Genomic DNA, 20,668 nt, shown 5'->3' on the forward strand with positions numbered 1-20,668 from the left:
GGGGGGGGGGGGGGAGAGAGAAATGGCAAGGGAAAAGGGATGTTTCGTTGAAGTCTTCTCTAATCTACTATTATGTATATACATGAGTACCTCGACAAAAAAAAAAAAAGAAAAAAGGGAACTAGAGCTTTCAGTCTCTCATATTTGTCGATTGGCCCTTTGAACGAGACGCCCTAATACAGAAAAGGGTTCGAAAACTCCTCTATGGTGTACTTTCTATAGATTTGATTCGCACGTATAGTAGGGGGGGTCCTTTCCCTTTTCCTCTTTCTATCTCTTTCCAATCAGACAACTATCATCTTATTTTTTCTTTTTTTCTTTTGTATACATTTTATTATAAATATTATGTTTCAATAGTGTATTTCTCTACATTTGGATTTGTTAATAATTAACGTAAACATCAATGTTAAATTGAATGTGACCAAAATTATTGATCGAAAGGGTATAATTCGTGCGTGACTCTTTTTTAGTATGATTTAATATTATATTGTCAAAATGTATATATTCGATTGATAATAATGAATTATTTATTATATATTTTTAAGAATACATATTTGTTAAATAATTATTTCACGAATTATACAATACAATATTTCCAATAAACATATCTAAATTTGGGATGAGCATGTGGTTTATTTTATAAAAAAAAAAAAAAAAAAAAAAAAGAAAACATTGCAAAGAAGAATGTACATTTCTTTATTTTATTTGATTTTATTTTTTGAGGAATTTTCCTTTAAGAAATATTTCTATCTTTGCATACGTTCAGCATGCATGCATGCATATATATATTTACTTGCAACATATATTCGTAGAAAAGAAGAAAATAGCGGGGAACAAAAAAAGAAAAGAAAAAAAAAGAAAAGAAAAGAAAAAAAAAAGAAAAAAAAAACGGTAGAAATATTTTTGACGGATATAAGTCGTCGACTAGAGGATGATGATGGGGGGGTTCCCCTTTGAATGGTTTGCTTCCATTTGAACAAAATTAAATAACAAACGTGTGCCACACCACAATTGTGCTACATCGTCAGGCTCTTGTAATGGAATTGCAGCAGTCATCTTGCTTTCAAAATATCGACGTGTCATACCCATGGAGGTTTTACCGAAAACAAAAAAAAAAACTCCACCAAAAAATGAAATAAAAAATAAAAAAGCGCGAATCAGAAAGTGAGAGAGAGAGAGAGAGAGGGAGAGAAATAGAGAGAGAGATGAGAGATGAGAGAATTGAGTGAGAAAGGGGTGAGTTGTATGAGAATTCTACGGTGTATTTCATCCTTTAACCGGCTGTCCACTATGGCTTGTGTTCTCTCTCTTTCTCTCTCTCTCACTCTCTCTTTCCCTTTTTGCTAGCTGACAACGCATCGCAGTAACCACATATCGAGTTTCGGGAGTTTTTTTCGATTGTCCTTTTTTCCYCCCCCCCCCCCATTGCGATTCGCGTTACTTTTCTCTTCCACCCTTTTTTTTACAAGTTTGCGTATATAACGGTATATGGTTTTACTCGCATATATACGTGTACGGGGTACGTCCCGCGCCCCCGCGTCCCCCTCTTCCACCCACCAAGTAAGATCTTTTTAATAAACATTGCCCAACCTATTCTATAATGGATTTAAACAAAAACAAAAGAAAAGAGGGAAAAATAATAAATAAATAAATGTCGTACGCGAAATTCGTGTTATGAAGGGAAAATAAAAAGTTCACGTTTGCATTAATAATTCTATTCTATTTCCTATTTTTCTCTTTTTCGTATAAAAAAAAAAAAAAAAAAAAAAAAAAAAAAAAAAAAAAAAGAATAAAATAAATTTCCAACGCAAACACGAGCACACACGTTCGATCCAGAAATTATTCTCTCCGTGCTAACAAATCTCGTCTGTTAAGATCTCTANTAAAATTTATGAGAAAATACGTCAGAGGATAATCAGTAATATTAATCTACATAAAAGAGCTCTTGAGTTAATTTATATATATATATATAAATAATATTTAAATATATATATATATATATAATAAAAGTATTACTAATGTCCGATTTGGATTTTTCTCTTTCTCCCCCCCTTTTTTTAGAATTCTTAATTTAATAAAATACATCGGCAATATTTTTTCTTTAGAAAAAAATATCTCAAACAACGGTGAACACACCCACACAAAGGTTGATATATTTATATACCTATATGTATTGTACGAAATGCACATAAAACGTACGTCATATAAAGTACATGTGTATGTGTATATATATATATATATATATATATATATGTATGTATACATGCGTAATTTTTTCCAGACGCTTTCCCTTGAGAATACTACTACCGTCATATACTTTTCTTTGTCTATATCTTTTTCTCCTTATCTCCCTTTCTTCTTCTTCTCCCCCCCCCTACCACCAAGACTCTATATCTCTTTCTCTCTTTGTCTATTTTCTTCTTATCCTGGCATGCTCTTCGAATGGGGAAGGAGGGTAGTACTCGAGTTCGACGAGTTACGGGATCGACCTATTTTATTCGAAACTCACCCCCCCCCCCACGATTCCCCTTATCATTCTCATACCCTTTGCATTCCCATGTCTCTTTACACACCCCCATCCTCTTCCTTGTACGGTCTCTCCCCCTTAACATTTATTTCTTTCACGAGTAACATCTTCCAGCCAGTGACCTTGAGTATTTGGGGGTGGGCCAATTTGGCTATCTTCCATATTCCAACTGTCTATCTTTTCTTTTCTTTTTTTTTTGTTTAAATTTTCTAGCCAAACGAATCACGCGAAAAGGCTGATGTTTTTTTTTTTCTTCGCTGAAAAGAGAAAATATTTTTTCGTTGAGAAAAAATAAAACGATCTGATTATGTGAAAAGAAATATTTATTTATTTTCAGGTATTTTTTTACGCTACGTAATTGAACTTAACGTCATAAAAATACTCGAATAATCGTGATCACTTATCTTAGTTTGAAAGAAAAAGAAAAGTAAAAGTATACGAGAGTTAGGGGTGGCAGAGAAAAGTATAGAAAGAGAAAGAGAGAGAGAGAGAAAGAGAGAGAAAGAAACATGAATAAAGAAAAAGAATTTAGTCGATATCACAGCTAATTCGTAAGAGATAAGAAAAACTTGAGTTAGTGAGTTAAATAGACAGAGAGAGAGAATAAGAGAGAAAGAAAAAGAAGAGAAGAGAAGAGAGGAGAGGAAAGGAGAGTTTGAAAAGTTCAAACTCTTGATCACCTTTCAATGACATCGTTCTTATCGATATCACGCGATTTATTCGATTTTCAGAACTTCTTTTCCCTTTTTTTTGTTTTTTTTTTGTCGACTGGATAAATGAAAAGAAAAAATCTCTCTCTCTCTCTCTCTTTCTCATTCTCTTTCACTCTTTTTCCGTGTTTTATTACTTTCAGACGTGAAATATCACGATGAAGTTATCAAAGAGAGAGAAAAAGAGAAAGAGAGAGAGAGAGAGAGAGAGAGAGAGAGAGAGAGAGACAATTCGTTTCGTTTCGCTTGATTTTCGAATCCTTTGTGATCGGATCAGCTCGTAACTCAAAGGTTTGAAAAATTCTTTAGATAGAATCAGATTGAGTATTTTTTTTTTTTCTCCCTGAGTTTCTATTCGCGTATGTATAAAATCCACGTGTGTGTATGACAAAGAGAGATAAAGGATAAATTTTAATTGGAACAAAGGAAAGTTATCTCTCGGATCACTTCTTCATATGATAATAAAGAATCTTCATTATTATTCGCCGATGATAATAATAATAATAATAATAATAATAATAATAATGAATTTTTCTTTTCGTTATATATATACGTGCGTTCGAATGTAATTTCTTTTTTTGTTCGTAACAAATCACGTCAAAGGAGTATCTTTTTTTTTTTTTCGTTTATATTAGAATCAGAAACCTAATATATGAAACGTTAGAAAGGGAGGGATGAGGTGGGAGGGATTATATGTGGAAATTTATTATAGATCGAATGAAAGAAATACAAAGAGAAATATGTTTGTTAAATCACGATATTTGTGTGTTGAGAACAGACACGAGAAGAATTTTTATTGAAGATTGTCTTTTTTTTTTTTATCCCGTTTCTCTTTCTCTTCATTATCGTTCTCCTTTTTCTTTTTTTCTTTTTTTTTTTTTTAATTTATTTTTAATAATGAAAAATCTACATAGACGAGAAAGACACGAAAGAGTTACGTAGGGGTGGGGTTTTTCTGTTTTTTTTGTAATACTATGTGATTCGACGTTGAACGTCGAAGGTATGTTCGATTTGGATTTGGCTTTTCCTTTTGATCGACTTTACAAAAGAAGAAGAAGAAGCAAAAGTTTGAATTGAACCATTGAAAGCTTGGGCGAGCGCGCGCGAGTATCCACTCACCTTGATTTCGAAATTCGCTTTAGGGTGAAATTCAAAAGAACGAGGAAGTGTGTAACAACGAAAAAGAAATTCTAAAGCAAAATCAAAATCGATCTTTGAGGTACGAAAACACAGGAAACTAGAAACGTTTTCGATAACGTACGAGAAAGAAAAGAAAAGTAAAGAACCCATATCGTTTCTACGAATTTGATACAAATTTTATATTCCAATCGTTTGATCATAAATGGAAAAATAAAAAGAATTATTTTCTTCTTCTTCTTTTTTTTTTGTATAAAAAAATTATTAAAAGTGTACACAAACATATATAAACGTAGTTTCAATTCATTAATATTAATTTAATAAATATTATTGCGTATATAGAATGTTTGTATTAATTTAATTATTAATTTAATTTACTATTAATTAAATGATTATTATACAATAATATAATTTCTCTCTCAATAATTAATTATATATAATCGTAGATAAAATATATATTTCATAAATATTTATTCGAGTATAATTAATTTGGAAAAATAATAATAATAATTATTTTGATAATTTCTCAAACGCTGCGCAGAAGATTGAAATTTTTGGCAAATATTGTAGGGGAGAACACGAGATACATAATTCGCAGAATGTTTTTAACAGGAAAAGGAACGATAACTATGCTTGGTGGTTTTATGATTTAGTTGCCTTATGCGGCTACGTTTCATGGTTGCTTATGAGACTTGGGTAGATTGTATCTACTTATACATACATATATATATATATATATATATACACACCCATATGCATTTATTTACACACACGTATATTCAAAGTAACCTGCATGTATGAAAGATCTGCCGTGGTTTTCTCACGTCTCGCGAACGTTTATCAAAGTTATTATGCACCGAGCTTGGTTTTACTCGTTTAAAACATTTACTATCCGTGTGCAAAAGAAGACGTGGTTCATTTAATTAATAAAATTAAAAAAAAAAAAAAAAAAAAAAAAAGCGTTACTTTTGAAAAAAAAAAAAATAAATGAGCCGTAGTTGAACGTTATCAATAAANGTTTATCAAAGTTATTATGCACCGAGCTTGGTTTTACTCGTTTAAAACATTTACTATCCGTGTGCAAAAGAAGACGTGGTTCATTTAATTAATAATAAAAAAAAAAAAAAAAAAAAAAAAAAAAAAAGAAAAACTAAAGAGAAAAAAGAAAATAAATGAGCCGTAGTTGAACGTTATCAATAAAATCCAAAAGTTTTGTTTCCCCAATCAAAGAATAAAAAGTTCATTCGAGATAATTCATTCGTTCATTCATTTACCTCCCGTCAGTTGATTCCAACGAGTTCGTTGAACGCATAATAAAAAGAAAAGAAAAGAAATGAAAAAAGAAGGAAAGAGGAGGACGGGGTGAAAAGGAAAAAAGAAAAAAAGGCAAGTATCATTCTCGAAGAAAAACAAAAAAAAATATTTGATGATGAGAAAGAAGGATTTGAAGGGCGTAAGCTTGATAAAAATTTAAGTCCCTAACGAAGAGAAAAGATGTTCGTAAATAGGGAGATCTATGTACATACACACACACACATATAAATATATAATCCTACGTCAAACAGTAAATTGCGAATAAGTTGTTCAAAGTTAAGTGTAAGAGAGAGGAAAAGAAACCAAATAGTAGTAGCAGTAGCACCACTACTACTACCACCACTACTACACCACTACCACTACCACCAATGCTTTTGTCATATTTCGCAGACGAATAAGAGTACTATACTATAAGAGTTGAGTTGAGTTGAGAAAAATAGGTCAGTTAGGAATAGACGAGAAAAATGTCCAGTTTGGTCTGCTGGCCTAACTTTAACTTTGACAAGTAAAGAGAGTGAAGACTTTTTCTTACACTGTCTGCAAACGTAAAAGTGTCTCATTACGTAAGCCTTTGCTCGGGGTACTCGTCACGTCTTCTTCTTTCTCTTTCTCTTTTTCTTTTTCTATTTTTCTCTTTTCTCCTTGTATGCATTAAAGTTCTTCTTTCACTTTTGAAAGCCCACTTAACACGCCTTCTCTTTTCTTGACTATTTCAGCTGAAGGCATTCTACGTTGATTTCTTGGTACCCTTAGAAACAAACTTGGAGAAAGACACGAAGGTAGTTCAGGTGAGTATACACACCTTATGTATCATACCATACAGGTTGTTTTAAAATATACGAGTAAATAACTTGAGAAATTTGTTTCGGTATTCTATGATAAGAAAACTTTAAAGGAATATAATTTGGGTACTATTATAATATTAGAAAATATATATTTCAAGAAATCATATTTCGGTACTTTAAAATTAGAAAACTTTTACGAGTAAGTGTTCTTAGAACTTGGTAAAATTTGTTTTGTAGTCATTGACTTAAAAGTTGAGTATAGAAACTCTGAACCGAGCGTAAGATTATTGTAAACGTTAAAAATAACATTAAATTACAATTAAAGTTCAAGTTTTTTAAATAGTAATAATAATATATATGTTTACTTAAAAGATTCGTAAAAGAAATAATTATATATAAGAGTTGGGATTAATTTTTGATAATTAAAATTTATCTCGAACGCAGAGCGAACAGAAGAAATTTCTGCAACAACACAAGACCAGATCGGAAACTTATAGCAAGGCTGCAGCCACCATGAAAAAGCAAAGGAAAAAATCTAGAGGTGCTGGCAAAAGTGGATTGGCCATGGACAAGGAATTGAAAAATATGCAAATACTCGAGGAAGAAAAATCCAAACTCGACGCTTTTTGTGAACAAAGTTTAAAAAACGTGAGTTAATTGGTTGTTTTTTTCCTTTCGTTTAATCGTATCTTTGATCAAACAAATAAACACACCATGCTGAGTGTTGGTCGTATTTATTGTTGTTGTTGTTGTTTTTATTTTTTGTAACCAATATAAAAATGCAATTCGTTTAATTTGTTAATTTTTTCACTGTCTATTATTATTATTGTTTTAGGCAATGACGCAAGAAAGAAGAAGGTACGGATTCGTTCTTGAACGACAATGTTCTTTGGCAAAACATTGCGCAAGTTTTTACGAAGTCGCCCTTGCGGCCCTTCATCCGTCGGTTGACAAATGGCGCGAAGTTGCAGCTACTCGTGAATATTTACCACAATCTGTTGAAGACATGTTCGCCTCGAGACTTAGGGTAAGTTTTGACTAGAAAGGGAGAGAAAGAGAGAGAGAGAGAGAATATTACATTTGATTGATCGACATTTGTTGCTTCCAACAGTTTGCTACTTTCATTCAAAAATTAATCTAACTTAATTATTAATAGAATTTCAAATCCATCCATCCCCCCCCCGCCACCCCGATGATATATAATATTATTTAAAATAAATGAGAATTTTCTCTAGGAAATAAATAATTGTTAATTAACACAATCGTTTATTAATATAATATCACGATTAATTATCATTTTCTATATTGCAATTAATTATTGTTCAATATCATTTTATAGATTTATGTTTTAACTATAGAAATATAAAACAACGGCAATTTATTTATCGTATAATAATAATAATTAATTAATTAATTAATTAATGGATATGATATTCCACGACACAAATTGCGTTGACGATATTATAATGAAAAGCATAATAATGTTTTTGCGATCTTATTTTTTGTTATTATTTTTTTTTGTTTTATAGCAAGTTTCTTTCTGGCCGGAGGACGAAGAAAATGGTGGATCGGAACTAACAATGAGTTCACAATTGAGGAAAACACGAAGCATGGATAGTTCTTGTTTGGAACTTCGTCTTGGTCCACCATCTGGCAACACACCCTCCAGTGCTTATCACGGACCACCACCGCATTTACCAGCTGTGCTTTCCAGAGCACGATCGGAGGCCAATTTGCATGCCTCCACGTTATCCCTCGGTCCAGGTAAAAATCTATTAATACTTTTTCCTTTCTTTTCTTTTTTTTTCTTTTTTTCTTTTTTTTTTATTTTATTTTACTCCCAGTCTTCTATATAATATACGAAATTTTATTTATATAAATTAAAAAACGACGTATATTTTTATTTCATCTTTTAATTTTTTTACATCTAATAAATAAACAACAAAATAATACAAGTGCAATATTGTTTTTTTAATTAATTTTGATATTATTTATTTATCTGAATATTTTAATGCAAATGTTTTGTAAAAAGAAAAAAAGAAACTTATTTACCGATAACTCGAATTTGCGAGCAACGTTACCGACAGTTTGACCGGTTGCATAGTTACAGGGGAATCGTAATTAATTTAATTTTATATTATTATAAAGGAAATATATTAAAACGAATTGATAATAATCTTAGTTTTAAAAGAAAAAGACTTACATCGATTTTAAATATTTCAAGCAATATAATTTCATTAAAAGTATTCTTCAATAGGTTTTCATTTGACAATCAGTGAAAAATCAAATTGTTCGAATTCTTGTGTTTTTTTTTTTTAAGAGCACGTGCGTGGCATATTTGATTGCGTTACAACATGATTAGAAGTATCAGCACGAACTAACCAAGCCCGATGGTATAGATTTCAGCCTTGTAATCGAATTTATAGGCAGGTCCGAACAGAAATCTGACGCGCAAGCTTTTAGTACTTCAGTTACGGATTCAGAAGGGATCGGGCATGTATCGGTTGCGCTCTATGTAATTCGAATATACCTTTAACTAAAAGCAAACCAAACGAAAACCTTCCTTTTCTCTCTCTCTCTCTCTCTCTCTCTCTCTTTTTCTCTTTCCTTTCGATGAACACCACGCGAGGATAGGATTATTTTCAAATACGAATAATAATTAAACGAACCGCACGAAATTCTCTCAAATTCGTTTTCCTCAAAACTTTTCCTTTTCCCTCACCTACCCCTTCTCCACGCCGCCATCACCCCATTACAAATTATTCGATATGAAACGACCATATTTTTTGTAACACCGACGAATATTATTATATTTTATTACATAATTGTATCGGAAAAAATTCCTCAAAGAAAATATTGGTATCGTTTCTATAAAAAGAAAAAGGAAAAAATAAACAAAACAAAAAAAAAAGACAGGTCGATTTTATTTTTACAAATTTATTTCACAGATAAAAATTAAAAAATAATAATCAAATTTTATTCTATTAACGAGATAACTATATATATATATATATTCATTGAAAAGAAAAACAATCCTATTATTTATAAGATATTAATATAATATTATTACGAGCTCGCGAGATATTTCTGATCAATTTCCATTCGAAATGTTCTTATGCATCAACGCGGTTCCACTCGTGCAGATATAACGAAAATGGTTGAAGCTCGAACAAACCCAGGAGAGTGTGTTCGTCGAAACTGTTTCGAAAGAGGATAGAACGAAAACTGAGTAACGTTACTGGACAGCATCATCACCACGAGTCATCATTGATGTAAAGAGAGTAATATAGATACACGTTACCGAGTAAGAGAGAGAGAAAGAGAGAAGAAAACATACTGGAACAGGGTAGAAAAGGGGGAAGGGGAAGGGAGGGGGTGGGGTGTAACCATGAACGAAAGGGATGGTATATCGAGTGTTGAGCCCTTTCGGTTGTTATTTGCCCTGACCGTTCGAGAATTTGCAATTTTTCCACTCGAATCGTAACGCCAAGCACGAGAGAAACAGAGAAACACATGCATATACACATACACATATAAATACACATACACATAGAGAGAAATCTATGAAAACTTACCGATCGAATTGCCGGCAAACCGGCGCGCGAAATCGATCGAAAGCTCGTGACCTCCCCCTTTTTCGTCCTATCCTCAACCTTTTCCTCTTCCCTCTACTCTCCCCCCCCCCTCCTCCTCCTCCCCCATTTTCCCAGCTCACTTGCAATGCGTTTCTTTTTTCTTTTTTCTTTTTTTTTTTTTTCCTACCACCGACGCTCTCGAAATAGCTTGCTAATTTGCGAATATCCGAAACGTTCAAGTATCTGTGTATTTGTTCCTAGTGCGTAGATACATGTGTGTGAGTGTGTGTGTGTTTGTATGCGTAATGTGTATACTTGTTTCCTATACGATATGTCGGGACCAACAGCAGCAGCAGACATTTTTACATTTTTATACGTGAAAACTTGTTCACCATGAGACACCATCGTTAGTAACACCAACAACAAACAGCACACCCATTGCTACTAACTCTTTCGTTTTTTTCTCTCACTCTCTCTGTCTCTTGTGTTATTTCGAATTACAATGTTCACTGATTTCACACGCGTTATTTTCGCGCGTAATACTTTTTGATATCGTTTGAATCACAAATCAGTCGATTGTTTGCCAAGTGATTTGACGTTCGAATGATTTTCTACCTATCACCTTCCTGTATTTCTACTCCTCCTCCTCCTCTTACTCCTACTCCTCATCCTGCTCCTGTGAAACAACCAACCGGTGGCAACGTTTTTCGATCATATCGTGAAAATACTTGTTTTTGTTGATTCAATGTTAACGCAAGCAAGCAAGCAAGCAAGCAAGCAAGGAAGCAAGCAAAAAAGAAAGAGAAATGTTTTGAAATATTATTATTACCTTTCCATATTCGTTCGAAAAATGTGATGACTCGTACGTTATTATATAATGGGAATATATGCAATAATTATTAATAATAATATATTCGTTGAGAGAAAATAAACGAAGAACGTTTTGAAAATATACCTAGGATAAAGAAATTCAAGTATACACATTATATTCGTGTGTGTGTGTGTGAGAGAGTGGGGGGTGATGTGGGTGAATATGTGTATGCATAGTGTGTGACGCGTTTACTCATAATTTTTTCGCTCCAGTAATTCTACGATCCGACGAACGCATATTCGATATTACGCTGACCTTTGAAAATCCTCTTTAACCCGGACTCGTTTGGAAACACAGACGGTGCGGATAATATTGGAGGGTAGTTTTGAATAGAATCCTGAAGGGAGACAGATATATATATATATATAAACGAGGAGTGGATTTTGCTATTCAAAATCGCCGCTTTCCATGTTTTATTTCAACCTATTCGTGTAGATATCCCCCAAGTCAATGATGCATTAATCATTGTCTCTCTCTCTCTCTCTCTCTCTCTCCCTCTTATGATCTCATTTACTAATACCATTCCAGATTTTCAAATTTTGCATCTTTATTGATTTTTCATTTTTATTTTTTCATTTCTATTGATCTTTTGTATTTCTATCAATTTTAAATTTAAAAAAAAAAAGGTCGTCTTTTTTTTACGATCTCTGATATAGTGATTTTTTAAAATTTCCATAACTTTTTCCCATCCTTCCTATTACATTTTTATTTATTTATTTTTATTTATTTATTTTTATTTAATTTTTTTCCACATTACTCATTTGTGTGAATTTCTTCTTTATTTGTATTACAAATATCGTCCCTCTTATAATTCTATCTACGAACACTATGAAAACACAATTAAATTTTAAATCACGTCTGAAATGTTTTTCGAGTTTGAATGTAAAGAGTAATTTGTTTGATTTTAAAAAGAAAATTTCTACGATAAAAAAAAAACAAAAAAACCAAACGATCCGATAGCATTCATGAATAAAGAGAAAAATTGTTCATTTAATTTTTACGGGATCGGTTGATCATTGTTTCCACGTTCTGTATTATAAGTTATCGAGTAATTAATCGTTTGATAAAAGTTTCGGTTCGCGTTCATCATATTATTATTATTATTATTATTATTATTCTTCTTCTTCTTCTTCGTCGTCGTATCTATCCCCCATAGATTTTCAATTATTATAAATCCTCGTATCACACACGGAATCTTTAACACAAGACATATTTCGTTGGCTCGGCGTAGTTTCACTAACCCCCCCCCTCCCCCTCCTGTTAGGTACCATACAATAGCCCATAAATTCGACGGAGAATTCTCTTCATCCCTCCCCCACACCGTTTCAATGTGTATCCCATATTCTTTCCCCATAACGATACTGAAAACTACCCGTTGATCATTCCTTCATGCATGGTTCGTTTCTTCTTAGACCAACACGTAATGTAGAAAAATACTAGAAATATTATTCATTTGTATTATACATAACGCAATTATTATTATTATCCTCTCGATCAATTTATTCTCTACTAGAGAATTTCTAACGAAATTATTTCATATTTTTTTGTTTAATGACAACAAAAAATACGAGAATAATTAAATATAATTTATTTAATGATTTTACCCTCTGTTTTAATTATTTTGAAGTATTTAATATTTATACACGAGAGTTTAAAATATAATATTTGAATTGTTATTACAAAATTCGTAGATAAATAATATTAAATATTTCGATTCAAACATTACGTACTTCTAACGAATACAATAAAGATACAATAATTAATTGATAAAACTACTACACTACGTTTTCAAATTTTCAATATTAAATATTGAATCTTTTTTTTTTTTTATATATACATATATATTTTTTAAATAACTAACAATAGAATTTATTTTCATCCTTAAAAGAATTTCCTCGAGCAAACAGGGAAGATGGAAAATAGGTCTTGCAGTAAGGGGAACGAGTAAAGTTTAGAACGAACGAACGAAATTACCAGAAATGTTCTTTTTATGTTTGCAGAGGTTCCGGAAACTCCCCCACGACCCAGATCCATGGCTCCTCCGCTTTCTCGTAGCAGTGTTGGAGGACTAGGAGGAGGAGGAGGAGGAGGAGGAGGAGGTAGTGGTAGTGGAGGAGGTGGTGGTGGTGTAGGTGGAGGAGGTAGTAGCAGTGGCAATGGCACAGGACCGATTTCTGGAGGTTGGGGTGATGCACCACTCGCAAGAGCACTCTTCGCTTATCTCAGCTCTGGAGAAAATCAGTTGAGCTTTCTAGAGGGTGATCTCATCGCTCTGATGGGTGAGTCCTTGCCAATCCGATCGGAAATTCCCTTCCTTTCTATTTTACCAGCAATCGCCATTAATTCCATGAAATTCTATTTGAGAATTGTCGTAAATTCTAACTAACGAACGAACGAACGAACAAACGAACGAACGACTGAACGAACGAACGAACGAACGAACGAACTGGATGTGATTAACGTTAATTGGCAGGATTGCCAGTCAGATTTCTTGCGATTCTAACTTTCCGAATGGATGGATAGTTTAGAAATTGATATGTGCGAATCGTTAACATTGTTAGGTGATCGTCAAAAGGGCTGGCAATTCGGTGAAAATCTTCGTACACAAAGTTCGGGATGGTTCCCATTGGCATATACCGAAGTTATTATCGACGATAGTTTAGGGTAAGTATCTTATTCAATATAATTTCAATTCTATATTATATGATTATTTAATATATAACGTAATTGAAAATTAATATTATACGTTGTAATTGTTATATGATAAAAAGATCGCCTAGTCATGGTGCAAGCAATGGTCGAACACCGGAACCACAAGCAGTTCCACCGTGTAAACCACCACCCTCTCGTCCACCAGTCACACCGAGTAGCATCGACGAGTTATCGAGTGGTCATCATGGTTCTGGAAGCAATAACATGAACAGCAACAGCAATAATAATAACACTAGTAGCTGTGGAACACCGACAAATGTACCTAACAGTAACAGTGCACACAATTTGGCTACTCCGACAGCTCGGCAATCCAAATCGGTGAGGATAAATAATCTGATATACTTTACAATCAAAATCGAAATAAGTTAATCGTTCAATTGTCATTTTATTCTCATAACAATCATTTGTCTTATATTATTTGAACTTTCTATCAGATCCGTCCATCGGGTACATTGCCAACAGTCTTGGCAGGTGGTCGTAGAGTTCAACCACCTGTCCCACCGATTCCACCACCCCAAGCAGTAACTTCCCTTCACAGTAGCAACGACAGTGGATTTTCTAACGAACCACCTGCTCAACCGGATATCGATTATAGCGACGACGAGGCCATGAGGTAAGATTTTCTCTACTTCGTAGATTTTCAATTGCTCATCGTTGATATACCTCTTGGGAAACTTTATTTTTTATATTTTTTTTTATTATTGTTTTTTTTGTTTTTTTATTTATTTATTTTCATTCTAACTTATATACTTCGATTGCTATTAAAAATTAAAAGATCAAGATTTCAAGATTGACCATATTAGATTTTAGATATTGGAACGCTTCTGCCTGTGTTTGAATGAGATTAAGCGATTAAGGATTGGAAGAGCTTTGTAAGATAGCTTTAATGGCCCGCATTAATATTTTATTTTCACTTATTTTTTTGATTATTATTATTATTATTATTATTATTATTATTATTATTATTGCTATTACTTGGTATTTGGTATTACGCTGGATACACCATAGATCTTTTTATTGCTGCGTTTTTCTGACGTAGCCGTCATTAAGATACTCTTCTCAACCCCCGTTACCCCTCAACTCACTCGATCGGCCCGAATTAAAAAAAACCGAAAAGCAAAACAAATCAAACAGACAAACAAACAAAAAGAGTACGTAGGATTAACAATGAGAGGAACGCGCTACTACCCTGTCACCTGCGGTATGTTAACAGCCCCTAAGCTTTTCTTTTGACTTGCTATGACGTTTTCTCTCCTTCTTTGTAGATTCCGCATGCGTTATCGTGGTCGATGGAACTAAAACCCGACGTGGTGATGGCTCACACACTTTTATTTTGGATCCTATGCTCAGAAAGACCCCAGGGACACACATCCGACACGATTCCCCCTTTACACGCACGATCCCTTAGTTATTTTATTTTTTTCTTTTTATATCGCAATTGCAAGCTGTACAGAGTATCAACAAATCACATATCACATTTTGGCTCTCTTGGTTGTCCTCATTTGCCTATCATCACGTAGTTTTATCTTTTCTTCTTTTCTTTCTTTCTTTCTTTCTTTCTTTCTTTCTTTCTTTCCATCCGTACATTTCAATTTTTACTCATCCTGAGCCTGAACGATAAAAACAGACAACGTCGAAGAAAGGGACGTCCAGAAAGAGCTAACGAGTCTGGGAAACAACAACAACAACAACAACAACTTCAGCAACAACAATCGAAGGATGATCAGAAAAGTTCAAACGATAAAAATTGGGAAAACGATTCGTGGAAAACGATAACCAGGGAAGACAAGAGCTGGCAACTTTACAGAACGGCAATGGACTTGTGGGCTGAATCTAATGCGAATCAAAACAACGAGAACGAGGGGCCAAGTTCTGGTAGATATTCTAACAACGGTGGTGGTAACCGACGTTACGATAACACTCAGGATCGACAGAACACACGTGGGGATTATTCTAATCGTGGTACTATGGAAAATGGTCAATCGACTACCGGTAAACGGGATAAAAAAGCACAAGATAAGATTCAAAAGAACGAATACGAATCATCGTCTCGCGTAATTAATCGACCAAATCCTAATCACCGTAACAAATATTCCGAACGCGTAGATGACAATACCTCGTCGAGAAATTCCAATCGTAGGAATAATAACAACAACAACAACAACAACAACGAACAAACGAATCAATCAAGTTTACGTCGTGACAATTCTGCCAAACTATCTAACAACAAGGAACAAGAGGAAACCGAGGAAGACGAGTTGGATTTGGACGACGATGAGGAAGATCCATATAATTCTGGTATTGATTATCAGAAAAAATATTACGACGATAGAATCGATAATCAGGATCGTAATTCACGTCGTAGCGGTTATCGTTCGTTAGAAACCGATGATTCGAAATACGATAACGAAAAAACGTCGTCGAGTCCGTCGTCCGATAGCGACGACGAGAGTACGATAACTGTACCGGAAACTGGTAGAAAGGTTGAACATATTGCACAAAAGTTAGAACAAACTGCGCAAAAGTATGCTCGGGAACATAGTCCGCCGAAATTTATTGAAAGAAGACACGATTATAAGAGTTTGGAACGTAATAATAGGGAGGACAAGCAACATCAGAACAATTACGACAGATATAATAATAATAATAATAATAATAATAATAATAATAACGATCGCGAGAGGAATCGTCGTATGGCTCAGAGATTGGAGAAAGAAAGGGAACGTTATTTCGATAAATCGTCCGGCATAACCGCGAAAAGTAATAATTCGACTTATGAAAGAGAAAGAACATTCGAGAAGAATCCTGACAGAAATAGAAACATAGAACGCGCATCCGGTCGTCGTTTCGAAAGACCAAGACCACCGTCCGAGGAAGCACCCGAAAGACCAACCGACGTTCGTTCTAGCAATTATTATCGCGATCGTTGTTATTCCGACAAAGAGGAAGCTATTTATGGTGAAACTGGTAGATTCATGAGAGATCCAATTTCTCTCGAAAAGGAACGCGGTTACGAGTCGAATTTTGAGACCAAATTGGAAAGAACTAAAGTCATCGAGAGACATGGTTATCAAACAATGTTGGGTCAACAACAAACTAATCTTCAACGTGTTGATAGAAATGGACAAAATACTTTGGAGAGAAACGACAATAACAATAATACTTTGAAAGATGACAGAAGACCGTTGTTACCTCGACAAACTACGGCCGTTGGTCATTTGATACAAACCGGAAGATCTTTCGAAGTTGACACGAAGAGTCCTAAATTGGTGAAAAGAACTAAATCATTTTGGAGATTCCGTAGAGATTCCGACGTTTTGGAAGGAATGGCATTATGGCAACACCGTTCATTGGTGGATATACCGAAAATGATAAAGAAAGAAATGAACGATGATAAATCTAACACCTTGGAAAAATCACATTCGAACAAGCAGAGTTCCGAGGGTAGCCCAATGTCCAGGCAAAGTCTTGAAAAACGTGACAGCGATGTTACCCTAACGAATGATCAATCGAGTCAAGATGAACCGAAACCGGCCGAGAGAATTCACGTACCAGATAAAAATGATTATTTCGAAGATTTTCCAACACCCGCTGAAAGGCCCAAGGTCATTGAGAGATCGGAATATCGAATGCACCAAGAAGAAAGAGCATACTTTGTTGGAAATGTTTCGAGAAAAGCTATCATTGAAAAGGAACGCAAACGTAGTCTCGAAGCTAAAAGAAATATGATCGTTGCCGAGCTTAAAGAAAACAACGAAGCTAAAAGAAACGAAAGGAGAGGACAGAAAAGTTATGGGAATGAGAACGACAACGGTCTGATACGAAATTTTAGTGAAACCGAGGCTTCCGATGAGGAATCCACTTACAGTTGCATCGTCGTCAAAGATCAAACGGTTTCAGAAAAAACGCTTTTACCGAGGACCAAATTAAGACGTGATTCGGATCGCGAAAGGGACAAGAACGTTTGCGGTCCATGGTACGATCTATGGGGCGTCGACTCGTCGGTCAACAATAAGAAGAAAAAGAAGAAACAGCAATAAGATATTTTCCTATCTTTCGTTTCGTTTCGTTTCTTTTTTTATTTTAATTTTATTTTATTTTATTTTATATTTTATTTTATTTTATCTAATTATTTTTTTTTTCCACCGTCCCCCATACTTCCTCAATTTTGTTTCTTTTTGTTTGATTAGGTTGACCGGAAAGTTCGTGCTGATTTATTAAAGAATATATTTGAATATATATATTTTTGTTCACATAATATATATATATATATTAATGTTATTTGCTAATGTTTTCCGTTTAAAAAAAAAAAAAACAAAAAATCAACACAAACTTTTCGATATAGCCTACAATTTGATTATATTTTATTTGATTATAGTTTATTACGGTTAGTTTAACTTTAGTTACCTTCCATTTTACCTAAATACATCCTCTCCCCCACCCCCCCATGATATTTGGCATTGTTCTACGTGTTCGATATATTCTCGACGATGATAATACGATGACGATGATATATAATATAAGCTTATGGCAACGTTTCGTTTCGTTTCGTTTATGTTTTTGTCCTGTTCTCGTATTTTTTTGTGTCCGTCCGTATAATTTTTCACGATTACACAAATATTATTTGAAAATCCTATATGCTTTAGCTCCGATGTTTATCCTTTTCGATCATGCTCACAGTCCTATGACGATATTACGTATTTTTTGTTGAATTTATCGTTGAACCGTGCGAGTAACACACAACGTTATGGTTGTTGCTTCACTCGTAACTCTTGTCTCGTTTGCTCACACGGTACGACAAAGATTTTTTTTCTTTTTTCATAGTACGTACATCCTCACATTTCTTTTATAAAGATAAAATTAATATTTTGTTTATAAAGATAAAATTTCGTTTCAAAAGTTACATGTTGTGACACACACACACACACATATATATATATACATATATATATATATATATATATATATATACGTCTACACGACCAGACACATTAGAATTCGTATTTTTTTTTTTTTTTTTGGAATAAATTTCAATGTATTGTCTCGTTCGTATGCTATGCAAATTTGTACCTGCATAAATGCATGTACCTTCTATAGTTTCGATGTTCACATACGATTATTATTATTATTATTATTATTATTATTATTATTATCATTATTATGATTATTATTTATCATAAAATAGTAGTAGAAAGAGTTAGAGAAGAATTTTTTTTTTTTCCATTTGATATTGCGTGTAACTCCTATTTCTTTTTTTCAATCTATATGTTATCTCGTATAAAAATTATTTTTCTTTTCTTTTCATTAAATAATATTATGTGTATAGGTATAGTAATCTTTCTCTTTGAAAATCTCTTACAGGACCAACATATTCGCTACGGTGAAACTACGAAAGACGAAGACTAACGATCGATCCGCCCCAGCACTTTCATGAGACAAATTATTTCGAAATTAGATCGCGCTTTAACTTCGAATCGATTGAAAAAGAAAAAAAAAGAAAAAAAAAGAAAAATGGAAAAAAGAATCAAAAAAAAAAAAAATGGAAAAAGATGAAAGAAAAGGAAAGGAAAAAAAAATAATAATAATTAGGGTAAAATATATATTTTTTGTTTAATTTTTTTTTTAATTTTCTTTTATATATATATACATATATCTTTCCTTAACACAAACGACAGTTCCTTCGCGTTGCCATTTTTCCCGAAGTCTTAAAAGAGAAAACCATCAAAAAATAAATGGAGAAAGAGAGAGGAGAAAGTAAAAAAAAAATTCAACGTTTAGTTCTACGTGGATGTCCGTCCAACCAGTACGTCCATATTGTCCATTATCGCTAGAAATTGCTACCTTAAAAAAAAAAAAAAAAAAAAAAAAAAAAAAAAAAAAAGAAAAAAAAAAAAGAAAAAATAAATAAAAATCAAAAGAAGAGAACCCACCCGCCAGGGAAAGCTAGTCGCACCATTTTGTCGCAGAAAAGTAAAAGTAAAAAAGAAAAAAGAAAAAAAAAATAAAATAAAATAAAGTTGATGTATAGAGAGAGAATCAAACGCGCACTGCCAATTATTCGAGGGCATTCCTTTTCACAGAAGAGACTGACATTTTCATTAAAACTATTTGGGGACCATCCTAACAACGTGATCGACAACCAAATATTAAAACGAGAAAATAATACGCGAATATTACACAAAAAAATTACTCTAATGATTCCAAAATTGTTCATTCGAACTATCAGATTTCTAAAAAAAAAAATACGTGAATTTCATATTTTAATAGTCTTTCTTTTTCATTTAACTTTTTTTTCTCTTGCCACGAAATCAATTTAAAGCCGATTCTAATATTTTAACTTATATATATATATTTTTCTTTTGTTTTATTTTTTATTTTGCCACTTTTTCATTCAACCGATAAAAAATTTCAATCAGCGCAAACTAATTTCGAAATCGTGTTAACAGAAAGTGGAGAGAGAGAGAGAGAGAGAGAGAAAAAAAACATCCTAATCAATTGTAAAAAGTGTTCGGAAAATTTTCTGACCCACTCTGCGTCACTCGTCTATTTTTGTTGTTGTTTTGCGTGCGCGTCTTTTTTTTCATATTCTTTTTTTTCTTTTTGTCGAAAGAGTTCACTTTCAATTTAGTTTTACTTTTGTTTTAGTAGTCGCCACGCGTAAAAGTTTTACGTCGAGCTACGCTTTTACTATACCAACACCTTCAACGCCTATACCACCCTCCTCCTACCAACCAAAACCCTTTACCCTACCAACCCTTACTCTTCTCACGTTTTCCTGGACATCCCCATCGTATTGTGTAGCACAGCATAGCAACGATAGTTTATTTCAGGACAAGTTAATCCTCAGTTTCTGTCCTCTTCTGTATTTTAAGACAGGAAATTCTCTCATCGCGTTCAACGACTTATACAAAAAAGCTTTTCCTATTCGAAAATCGTAAACCGCTTTTCGTATTCTCGCGTTCACATTAACCTGACGAATTTATGCGCACGCGCAAAACGTGTATTAAAAACGACGAACAACTCGTAAATTTTCTAAA

General features: G+C 33.4%; 1 protein-coding gene across 1 annotated transcript in view; it reads left to right on the forward strand.

Moving 5' to 3' along the window:
• LOC106791687 (myb-like protein H) overlaps window positions 1-17,702 on the forward strand; it is a 133,314-nt gene extending 115,612 nt beyond the window's left edge. The window contains exons 4-12 of the mRNA XM_014757530.1: window positions 6,405-6,476; window positions 6,918-7,121; window positions 7,309-7,500; window positions 8,003-8,237; window positions 12,920-13,198; window positions 13,481-13,583; window positions 13,691-13,949; window positions 14,066-14,244; window positions 15,259-17,702. Coding sequence (XP_014613016.1) covers window positions 6,405-6,476; window positions 6,918-7,121; window positions 7,309-7,500; window positions 8,003-8,237; window positions 12,920-13,198; window positions 13,481-13,583; window positions 13,691-13,949; window positions 14,066-14,244; window positions 15,259-17,671 — 3,936 coding nt within the window. The 3' untranslated portion in view covers window positions 17,672-17,702. The remainder of the gene's footprint in view (window positions 1-6,404; window positions 6,477-6,917; window positions 7,122-7,308; window positions 7,501-8,002; window positions 8,238-12,919; window positions 13,199-13,480; window positions 13,584-13,690; window positions 13,950-14,065; window positions 14,245-15,258) is intronic.
• The last annotated feature ends 2,966 nt before the right edge of the window (window positions 17,703-20,668 follow it).

This window comes from Polistes canadensis, unplaced genomic scaffold (assembly GCF_001313835.1).
Source record: "Polistes canadensis isolate GaletaPanama2010 unplaced genomic scaffold, ASM131383v1 scaffold_331, whole genome shotgun sequence".
NCBI classification, from domain to species: Eukaryota; Metazoa; Arthropoda; class Insecta; order Hymenoptera; family Vespidae; genus Polistes; species Polistes canadensis.